Raw genomic sequence first — 11,919 nt, forward strand, 5'->3', positions numbered from 1 at the left:
AATATAAATTTCTGATATGCTTTTGCATATGATATCATAAGGAGTAAAGAAAAGATTCATATAAAAAATAAAATAAATGTCATCTAAACACTGCTTAAAATTCATTTTGAATGTCATTTTTATTTAGTTTTTCTTTTTTGCTTATTGAAATTAAACCCTATAGACAGACGGGAGTAAATATGTACAATGTAAAATATTACCGCAAAAAATAACATGCAAAAGGAAATTAAGAAGTTTAATGACAAAATTTCAGATAAATATACAATTAAAAAATAAATATTTTAAATAAAAAACTAACAATTATTTTTGCTTTTATGTACAATATGAAAATTCACGTTCACGCATCACACATACAAACGTTCTAAAAATTGCACCTTTGCGATAATATTTTACGACCCAAGGTTTGCTTTTCTTGGACTTTTATTTGTTTTATACATACGTGATTGACAGTCACCTGTGCTGATCCATCTTCGACCTAAAACCAAACTGACAAACAATACTTCCAATGTAATATACATTATCGTTACAATTAAGAAGTTAAACCAAATATAGTTTCGATTGTTTTGATGACTCCTGACTGTGATTTCAGATTTTATTTATTGTTAAAAATATGAAACTTCATATTCTGCTCAATATTTTAATTCCCTAGAAAATATATAATAGTAATTTTTAATTTTAACATCAAAATATGAATCGTATTTGATTATTGTGAGTTTTATTGTCTTATAAATTTATGTAACAAACGATTTTAAAGAAAATAATCATTAAATACAATGATAATCTTGAGATACAATTTAATTTTTTGTTCTAATTTATTCATTATAAATTCAAATTGATAAATAAAAAATTAATTGGGTCATACAAAGTGTCTCTAGTAGAACAATCAGACGTCACCTAAATGAACAAAAATTGCAGGGATGTATTTCAGTATTGAAATTGGTATCAAAAAGGAATGAATGTTTGAACAAGACTAAAGAGTATGCACAACAATGTATTAATTATCTTCCAGAATTTTGACAAAGAGTACTTTGAAGTGATGATTTCATGTTCAATAGTATAAGACCAGATGGTAAAAAATACATTTATCGTCCTCCTAATGAAAGTTTGAATCCCAGATACATTACAAAATTTTTGAAACACGGTGGAGGAAGTTTTGCTTTGGAGTTTAGCATGGCAAAGGACCATTACAACAAATTATTACTACAATGAACCGTTTCATATATGGAGATATCATGAGACTTGTAATGGAACCATTTACCAAGGATAATTTACCAATTACATGGATTTATTTGTGTGATAATAGTACAAAGCATGCATCCTATGTTATTTAAAGTTAGTTGAAAGATAAAAATGTCAAGATTCTCATGTATTTCGATTAAAACACCTAAAAGCATCAAATTTAGATAAATTGTGGTTATTAAGTGATCATTGCCGACATTTCATTGCACCTTTGCCTCACTGTTCTCAGGTGGTTATAACGAACAAAATATTAACATTTTGTATAAATCATTTATACAGCTATATATAAATTATTTAACAAATATATATTTTTCAAAAGTGATATTTCTGTAGAAATTATTTTTGATTTAGTTACAAGATGAATAATGAGAATATGTGAGGTGTGAGTTTTCTAATTAACATTAAGATTGTAATGTGTGCTATTTCTCTGGTCAACACTGAATGGGTTTTGTGAAACTATTTAATAACAATCTTAATTTATTATTTATAAGATCAGATGTTAAGCAATACGTCTTCTAAATTTACTACAAAACTGTGAAACCCATTATAGGAAACGTTATTATTTAGGGTTTCCTTTCTTGCCTTGGCATAAAGACCATTACAGAAAATTATTGGTAAAATGGGTCAACTTCTGTATAGAGATATCATGGGAGATGTAATAGAACCATTTACCAATGATAAATTACCAGTTACATAGATTTTTATACATATATTTCGAGATTTGTTAAAAGATAATGTATATATTTTTTAATTAACAGTAATTTGTACTATTTTTTTGGCTACCAAAAGAATTTTTTATTTATTTAATATATAAGATATGTGAATATTATTTAATCAATTACCAATCATTAATAAATAATTAAATCATATATATATATATATATATATATATATATTCTCTAGAAAATATACAACAATAATCGGGATAATTTCATTCATTATCCTATTTTTAGTAGTTTATTAATACTAGTTAGTATTAAATGCTAAATTTATGAAACACATTTAGTCAGTCAGTCAATTTATTGGAATCTCTTTATTAATTCAGAGACGAACACAATAGGTGTCTAATAAATACTATATACATATATTAGGTAAACTAGGCACAACTGGCACATTATTTACATATTTACAAAAACTTTAGTCATTTTGAACACCAACGAACCTCGTTTACCTTTTTAAATGAGAATAAAAATATGCTTACGTTTTTTCTTATTTAGCTACTTATTAGAATCGACGTGGGGCGCGGAAAACAACGTCCGCGCATCGTTCTGCTCATGTGCACGCGATTTCCTCGGCTGAGGCGGCCGCGCCGCCCGCGGGCGGCGCTATAACTGTCGCCGAACCGTTATTGTTCAGCGCCTCGTCCGCCACGCTGTGGTTGCTGGACGAGTCTTCGTTGTTGCAGGTCACCGTCGCCGACTGGTTCGAGCTGTCGTCAAACTGAAAATATGTCGGGGTTGCAGTAAATACTGATTGGGGGGGCCCGTTAATTTTTATGTACAGTTACCGATGTGGATCCGATTTCGTCCGATAGTCGTGTTTTTTTGTTGGGTACCTCGGTGTCCAGGGAAGTCATGTCGGACGAGGGTCTCTTTCTGCTGTCGGAGACGCCGTTCGACGGCGTCTGGCCGGCGCCGTTCGACGACTGGGACGTGGACGGGCCGTTCGCCGAGGTCGTGCTAACCTTACGTTCGCGTTTGATGAGCGACGGCGGCAAATACTGTATAAGTTGCTTGCGCTTCACATGTCTGAAACACAACCAAAACGTTACTTCATTGTTTAAAATTATTATACCAATTTAGGTTAGGTTAGGTTATTAGCAGATGTGAACCATACTTTAATAAGTTGGTAGTATTGTATACATGAAAAGTTACTAAAAATTTACAGTATTTTTTATTTATTCTAATACAGGAAAAATAATAATTAAAATATATCTTACCTGGCCTCCAATTTCATAGTTTCCTTGTACATACTGATACCTAGGGCGTGCTTGTTGACCATTTTAGTGAAGAGCTGTATATCATTAGTGAGATTAATATTCAAATTTTCTACTTTGGCAAATTCTAAACCAATGAACCACATTGAGGTTATAACACCAGGCTCCTTTTGTGATTCAAGTTGGTCAAAACATTCAGGATTTATGTGGGCAAGGGTAATGTATTGGTTACGTTCCAATGTTCCTGTAAGAGACACGCATAATTAAAACCCTATTTTGTCATGGTTTAGCGAATAAACTTACCGACAAGTAGACGCACTTTACTCTCCACCAAACCGCACCACTCCAAGTGGTCTTCCGGCGTTTCAGCGCTGACCAGCAACACAATGAAATGTCGGTACTTCTGGAAGAACTGCGGGGGTTCGAACAGCTTGTCCCACGTCTGCTTGCCGGCGAATATCTCTTCGGTAAGCTGTAGTCCGTTCTGCAGTTGTTCCATGATGATGGTGCGGGTGGAAAGCGAAACGTTGAACGTCGAATTCTGTTGTGGATAGGCGGGCGTAATGATTGGCATCAAATGGTACCGGTCTTGGGCGTTCACCTGTAGAAAATAAAATCCACATTACAATCTACAGTGTCCCACAACAAAGATCCCAACGATTTTATATACTTAAATCTAATTACTCGTCAAATTTTTGAATTAAACTTGTGTAACATCAATATTATACAAGTCTAAAACAAATTTAACTTGGGAACTTCATTGTGGGACACTATGTTAAATAAAATTGAAAGGACTAAAGCTTTACTGTCTTACCAGTTCACTTTTTACAAAATACTGAAAACTATTCCAAAATAAATTAGATTAAAACTTGGACAACACAAAATGAATTATTTATTTAAGTGGGTTATTTAAATAATGATGTGATTTGTAATGTATGTAAATGGTAAGTGTAATGAAGCTCAGATTAAAATACAGCCTTCCAGTAGAAATAATTAAAATATAATTACCCGTGGATCCCAAACGGCAAATCCCAGGTTGCACATGACTGGTTGTTTAAGTAGAACAGGTTGGGGCCACTTCCACTTAGAAAATATCAGGAAAAACTTATGTACTAAAGTTGCAGGCGCCGCATTAGGATACAGTTGACAAGTCCTGGCAACTAACATTGCCCATGACACACCACCCAAATATCCTAGTGCATTACTGTATATACCATGTTCTGAAAAAATAATTGTTTTGTGTTAAAATAAAGTTAATTTGAAAGTTTTTTAACTTACTTTTAGCCCATAACTTGATAGCTCTTAGGGCCAGCCTAAAGTTATCAATGTTTGGTACCAAACTAAGGATTTCGTCAGTCACTCGGCATCCGTTCAAGCTCCTGACACATTTTTCATCCAAATTTTTCAGAAGCGAGTCGTCCCTCAAGTCCATTGTGTCTGGTATTTCTTTAAGTAACAGTCTGGCAAACAGCATGTCGATTTCAATGCCGTCGAAATTCATTTTAATCACAGGTACAAATGCCTCTTCCACTGACTAAAATAACCCAATTAATAACCAGCAACAAATAAATATATTTTGTAACTTACTCTTAAATCAGAGACTTCAGGTTGTTGTTTTAGTAATTCATAAAAAGAATTGAAAAAATCTGTGCGATAAATATGTCTTGGTACTACACATAATGCATCAATGTCAGCACCTTTATTGTGTACCTAAAAGGAACTTATAGTTTAGATTTTTGCATTCATAATTCATCATGAACCACTTGCAATAATTGTACTAAATAATTCATAAATCTAGTTTCATTAAATATTAATGAAATGCTCTGATGCATTTCTTATTGGTAATTAATAATGCAATAAATGGTTTACTTACTCCTAAACGATAACTTCCAAAGGTATATATTTTGCCCCCAACATTTTCAGCTACACTTTCAGGCATATTTTTTGAAATTGACAATTCCTTAACCCACTCCTTAACTAGACAATACAATTTCCCTAAGATCACCATACGCTTGTTCAGTTCTTGATCAGTCTCAAACACGTCAAAGGGCTTGAGAACCTCCTCTAATTCTTTAGTCTTGGCGATGTCACTGGGTTTGGGGAATGCCAACGAAATGGCTGAAGTCATGCCAAGAGTGGGGCCACCAGGACCGTTTCTTTGGTCGTGGTTGTCCGTGTTGTTGGCTTGTGAGGTCCACATTTCTACTACTATTATTCCTAAAATGTATCACAAGGGCTTGTGAATCAAAACTTTGGCGCATTACCTCTTATATGCAACACAGGTATATACTGAGACTGATGTTAATCCTTTTTAATGATATCGCTGTTAAATCATCTAAATCCATGCACCAATAAATTAATTTACACTTTTAGCTTGACACGGAATGATTGAAAACAACGAATAATTATGTCAGAAACGTTGACTGAAGTCGGATCTCCAACAACGGATACTTACAATTACTTAAATCTAAGGTGACACTACTAATTATGTATAAACTTAAGATTAAGATGTATATAAAAACATTGTTACAAAATTGTGATAACGTGTTCCATTGACAATGAAGATTTTTGGACAAGATGACTGACAGCAGTAACAAACATTAATTTGAATTACCAACAACACCCCTTAAAATATAAAAAGTCCCTCACTAAAGAAATAATTAAATCATCACAGTTTAAAAATAATGGCATACTTAGTTATTATTTATTAATTTCCAGTTAAACATAATTTATGTTAATTTAATTAACCTAAAGTTAATGCTGATTATTGTAGGTATTAACAGATTTATGACGAGATACCGATTTAGGTAAACGATGTGTTGGCCATACTGATTTGCCGGTGATGGCGTTTCTGTTGACCGTAAACAAAGTTTGGTTATAATTAAACTAATTTCCTTTAAATAACGCTTTTGCGTTACGTATTGATGCGTAATAAGTGTAATTAATGTAGTTTTTTGTACAAATATTTTATTATTTGTGAAATTTATCAAACCCATTTGAGTATTTGTTGAGCATTTACTTTAGCATTCTTTTGGCTTCTGCCTCTAACACAACAAAATGTTGTCGATTGGACCGAAAATGGACGGAAGTCCGAACGCAAAATACTTCGAGTCTCCGGAGTCTATTGCCGCGTACGAAGGTGTCAAACAGTGGCTGCAGAAAAACGGAAAAAAATACGTGGCATCAGAGCCACTATCTGCTAAAGTGCTGGCTGGGGTAACAATACAAATCATGCAGTTCCAAGAGGATCACCTCGGTAAAAATTCACTTAAACCTGTCGTTACCAGGATTCCCGTGAAGTTTTTCCTTGATTTTAAGCCGGGTGGTGGCTTGTGCCAGATTTTATTAGCTGCCTATCGGTTCAAGAGTGAACATGGCTGGAGGAAATTTGAACTCACCCTGGAAAAAAATTCGAAAAAAGTGGAAAAGGGAATTGAAATGATAAAATGTATCGAGAAGGCTTTGATCCAGACAAAATTACACTGTTATCCTAGTGTCTACATTAAACAAGAAGTGGATAAGAGCACAGTACAAAAAATCAAAGATGTGATGCGTAGGAGGAATGGCCAGGTTATTGACAATGAAGAAGCAGCCACACATATTATTTATGGACAAGTAGACCACAATGATGAATATGGAAGACCTGTATTGAAAAGGGATGACAATGTAATTATGCACTGGTACTATTTCCCCAACTCATATGACACTTGGGTTAACATTGAAGAGGCTGGCTTGGATGGTTTGATAGTTGACTGCCCTAGCCCCAGATCCGGACCTTGGAGAGTAGCCTGCACTTGGGTTTTGGAATCTGACCAGTACAACGAGTGGATGTCTGAAGAAGATTATGAAGTTGATGAAAGTGGTAAGAAAAAGACCCATCCACAAATGCTTTCCGTTGAGGACGTTATGAACCCATCTGAAGCTCCTTACAAGAACAAAACCAAAAGAAAACGATCACCATCACCCCAATCCAAAGTTGCTGGTAAACGAAAGAAGCCTACAAGTAACAAAAATAAGAGTCGCTCTTATGATAACGACCTTGATGAATCCAGTAAAGATTTGGAAGATTTGAACACTGACCCCAGTACTGTAGAAACTAATCCTCCTTCGAACGCCTCATCTAGGAAGGATGACTCCCAACCAGCTAAGGACTCCTCAGTGGCAGATCCTGAAGAAAATGAAGATAAAGGGGAGGATTCTCAAACTGGAAAGACGAGTGACAGCAACACTCAGGATGATGCTCTTGAAGATAACGTAACTGAACAAACCCACCATATCATTATACCTTCATATTCAGCTTGGTTTGACTACAATTCTATTCATGAGGTGGAGAAAAGGGCCCTTCCTGAATTCTTCAATGGTAGAAACAAATCAAAAACGCCTGAGGTAATTTTTATGTCATTACCTTTTAACATAATAATTTTACATTATTTTTATAGGTGTACCTCGCTTATAGAAACTTTATGGTGGACACCTACAGATTAAATCCTACCGAGTACATAACCAGCACAGCGTGCCGTCGTAATTTAGCAGGGGACGTGTGTGCAATAATGAGAGTTCACGCTTTCTTAGAACAATGGGGCTTAATTAATTATCAGGTGGATGCAGATTCAAGACCGACCCCAATGGGCCCCCCAACAACAGCACACTTCCACATCTTATCAGACACACCCTCGGGACTTCAGCCGGTGAATCCCCCGAAAATGCAGCAGCCCAGCGCCGCCAAAATGATAATGGACCTGGACAAACAACCAGACATCAAGCGGGAGGAAATGGAGATTTCCAAGTTCGGCCTGAAATTGGACCAGTACGCGAAAAAGTCGTCCGTGCTTAAGAACAAAACCGCCTCGAACATGACCAGAGACTGGACGGAACAGGAGACCCTCCTCCTCCTGGAAGCCCTGGAAATGTATAAAGACGACTGGAACAAGGTGTGCGAACACGTCGGCTCCAGGACTCAAGACGAATGCATCCTACACTTTTTGCGCTTACCTATTGAAGATCCCTATCTGGAAGATCCTGAGGCTGGCGGCGTGCTCGGCCCGTTGGCCTACCAACCTATCCCATTCAGCAAGGCGGGCAATCCGATTATGTCTACGGTGGCTTTCCTCGCTTCGATCGTCGATCCAAGGGTGGCAGCTGCTGCCGCCAAGTCAGCGATGACAGAATTTGCTAGTATTAAAGACGAAGTTCCCGCTCAGGTGATGGATTCATTCTTGAGGAGCGTTGAAACGGCTGCGGCTGAGGGTAAAGTCGATCCTGCGGCCAGCTTGGGCACCACCGGTAAGTTTTCGTGACTTTACTGCTCCTGCTTTAATGTGACAGATTAGGCATTTATATTTCAAATTGTTGATTTCAATTTTGTTTTATTTAAATTGAATTTGAACACTGTCAATTCATTTTTCAGTTAATACTTTCATTTATTTAATTGAAATTGAAATGATTTTTATATAGACACCCTATGCCTAAATATTTTTGAGTGAACGTGATGAACGTTGTCATATGTTTAAGAAACTAGTGGGTGATTTTTCTTAGTTTTGAGCAAAATAAACTTTAGTCATAAATATTATTTTTCAACATCTAAAAATGTGAAGTAAAATTTTTGTATCTTCATTTAATTGATACTTGAATTCAAGATTTAATATATTTATTGGAGAATATTAAGCAATAAAGTCAGTTCTCTCTAAATATTTTATATTTTTCAATAAACAGCACTTTATTTTACTTTTTAACAGATTAGCTTTCAACATCCCATAAAGAAACTTTGGTAAAACATTTTTATCTTAATATAAATCATACTTGAATTACATTTTTAATAATTTTATTGAATAATATTAAGCAATAAAATTATTTCTACCTAAATGTACTATATTTTTAAAGTCATTTTAACAAACTGCACTTTATTTTATTTGTAACAGATTTAAACATCTCATAAAGTTGAGTAAAATATTTGTATTTCAATTTAATTGGTACTTAAACTCAATTTTTTAATATATTTATTGGAGAATATTCAGCAATAAAGTGATTTTTATTTTATAATTTTAAATAAATAGCCTTTATTTTACTTTTTAACAGATTAGTTTTCAACATCCAATAAAGAAACTTTGATAAAACATATTTGTATTTCAATTTAATTGATACTTGAATTAAATTTAAAGTGATTTCTATCTAAATATTCTGTAATTTAAAATAAATAGCACTTTATTTTACTTTTAAACAGATTATATTTCATATAACCAATCACTCTTGAATTCAAATTTTAATAAAATTCTTGGATAATATAAAGTAATAAAGTCATTTGTACCTAAATTTTTAAACATTTCGATAAATGTCACTTAATTTGATATTTAATAGATTAAGTTTCAAAACCCAATAAAGAAATTCTAATAAAATATCTAAATGTATTTCATACATAAATCCAAATTTTAATAAAGTTAATATTGGGCAACAAAGATACATTTTCCTAAATGTTGTACATGTTAAAACAATTTTTATAAATAGCATTTTAGTATATTTCTAAAATATTATTTAAAGACGTTTATTTCCTTATTCTGTCTTCATTGAGTACTTTATATATTAATATTTTATATACATGTTATAATGGTACTTAATTTGATTATTTATTTAAGGAATTGCGGGCACAGCTCCAGAAAAGGAGGAGGAAGTCAAGAAGGAGAATGCAAAAGAAGAAGACAAACCCGAAGAACCCAAGAAAAGCGAGGAAACACCCGCAGCCACCGAAGAAAACAAAGAAAAATCCCCCGAAGAGGTCAAATCGGAACCAGTTACTGAAACGGATAAGGAAAAACCGGCCGAAGAGACGCCGCCCGCCCCACCCAAACCGATTAAAGATAGCGAAATGCAGGCGGCTGCGGCAGCCACCCTGGCGGCAGCGGCCGTCAAAGCGAAACACCTCGCCGCCGTCGAGGAACGGAAAATTAAGTCCCTGGTGGCGTTGCTCGTCGAAACGCAAATGAAAAAGCTGGAAATCAAACTGCGCCACTTCGAGGAGCTGGAGACGACGATGGAGCGGGAGCGCGAGGGTCTCGAATACCAAAGACAGCAGCTGATCACGGAGCGGCAGCAGTTCCACCTGGAGCAACTGAAGGCAGCCGAGTTCAGGGCGCGGCAACACGCACAGCAGCGTCTGCAAGCGGAACAGGGCCAGTGGCCGCAACACCAGATGGCGCATCCTATGCCCCATGCTGAGTCGGTTCAGGGCGGCACGCCGACCCCGCCATCGCCTCAGGCGGCCCAGGTAGCCTCGCCGGCCGCCCAACAGCACCACATATAAGTACACGTACACGTTTTGTATACAGGGTTGATCGTCAAAACAATTTTTTTATGGTGTGTAGATTTGGTGAAATCCGTTAATTTGTATGTTTTTACAATTAAGTAGTAATGAGGAAATTTGTCAGGTTTATTTATTAAGATTGTGCTGCATATCGGTACCTAATGTTTTAAGTTTCTTGTGAACCACACCATATGATAATTATTGTCTGGTATGCCCAAATTTATATCTCAGATATAATCAGAATTCATGGGAAGATGTGCCTTCTCAAATTAGTTGGGGAATCTTGAATTTGTATTATTAAGTTTACAAACATTTTATCTAAACATATTATTTGTCTATAATATACTACACATGGCGGTCTTAAATTTTAAATAATAAAGTAGAGAAAAGTTTAGTTTTTAAAAAGAGATTTATTTATACCTTATATGTAATTCTTCATTCATAATTCCTTTTTACTAATAGTAACCCAGTATTGTCATGTTTGTAATCATGGTTTAGTTTTATAAATTAAAGACTACACAAACATTTCTTGTATCTGTTATAATTATTGAAAATAAATTTTATATAATTACATTGATTTTTTATAAAAGTAGCAAATACATCTGCTAGAAGTATTTGCTGCTTACTAAACCTTATCACCTCAATACTTCTTATTGTATCGCCGGTTTGCTGAGACTTTTAACTGATCAAGAGAAGAATTACTAGTTTTCTCGTTAGTGTACCGGTATAGCACTTCAGAACGAATTTGTCTATTACAGAAACATATATATATATATATATATATATATATATTTTATAAATAGTTACAAAAACGGTTAATCTGTATATAATTTTATAAATAAAAATTCATTGTAAGATATTAAAATAATTGTTTACATAAAAATATTACACATATACATTAAATATATGATATGATGGTGAATAGTTACCATGTTCTTTATATTCATCCAAAACATTTCAATAACCTAGACAATTGTAGAAGGTAAGACATGAAAATTGAGTATTGGCCATAATTATAACAATTTATTTATGGCTAATAAAGCCAATCTTTTTCCTTATATTTAAATAATTTAAAGAAATTGCTCCATCGGACTATTATCTCGTCCCAAACCTCAAAAGATATGTGGAATAAGTGTATCGATCTGAAAAGACACCCTCGGAGGCAACTATTTTGAATAATAAAATCAAATTCTATCAAAAAAAAGATTTTTTCTATGCTTGCCTACGAACTTCAGCCCATATACCGATCGAAAAGCGTTTGATCCGACTGCATTTTGAGAGAGACGTTAAGCACGACAGAGATAGTAAAAGTTTACATGTTTGCCACGTAGTAAGACTTTTACTGCCTCTGTCATATAAAATATCTCTCAAAATTTAGTGGAATCCAATATTTTTCGATAGGTATATAAAAATGGCGGATGCGCAGGTCACAATGAACTCTCCATCATGT

The 11,919-nt window shown here is 34.6% G+C and overlaps 2 protein-coding genes across 4 annotated transcripts; one reads left to right on the top strand and one right to left on the bottom strand.

The window, feature by feature from the left end:
- Positions 1-221: 221 nt before the first annotated feature.
- Positions 222-5,751, bottom strand: LOC109600213 (poly(A) polymerase type 3). 3 transcript variants are annotated; one of them, XM_020016325.2, is made up of 10 exons: positions 5,631-5,751; positions 5,049-5,392; positions 4,763-4,885; positions 4,454-4,709; positions 4,184-4,395; positions 3,479-3,776; positions 3,179-3,419; positions 2,747-2,987; positions 2,441-2,679; positions 222-475 (listed from the first exon to the last, which is right to left on the bottom strand). In XM_020016325.2, exons 2-9 carry the CDS (start codon positions 5,373-5,375, stop codon positions 2,512-2,514), a joined length of 1,866 nt encoding a protein of 621 aa, XP_019871884.1. In that variant the 5' UTR covers positions 5,376-5,392; positions 5,631-5,751; the 3' UTR covers positions 222-475; positions 2,441-2,511. The 3 variants fall into 3 exon arrangements, with proteins under 3 accessions (XP_019871884.1, XP_019871882.1, XP_019871883.1); XM_020016323.2 differs by having other exon boundaries at positions 2,741-2,987; XM_020016324.2 differs by having other exon boundaries at positions 222-486; positions 2,741-2,987.
- A 284-nt stretch (positions 5,752-6,035) lies between these two features.
- Positions 6,036-11,040, top strand: LOC109600214 (SWI/SNF complex subunit SMARCC2-like). The gene is made up of 3 exons (XM_020016327.2): positions 6,036-7,561; positions 7,615-8,458; positions 9,805-11,040. The coding sequence occupies exons 1-3, from the start codon at positions 6,233-6,235 to the stop codon at positions 10,467-10,469; spliced, it is 2,838 nt and encodes a 945-aa protein (XP_019871886.1). The 5' UTR covers positions 6,036-6,232; the 3' UTR covers positions 10,470-11,040.
- The last annotated feature ends 879 nt before the right edge of the window (positions 11,041-11,919 follow it).

Source organism: Aethina tumida, chromosome 2, assembly GCF_024364675.1.
Source record: "Aethina tumida isolate Nest 87 chromosome 2, icAetTumi1.1, whole genome shotgun sequence".
NCBI classification, from domain to species: domain Eukaryota; kingdom Metazoa; phylum Arthropoda; class Insecta; order Coleoptera; family Nitidulidae; genus Aethina; species Aethina tumida.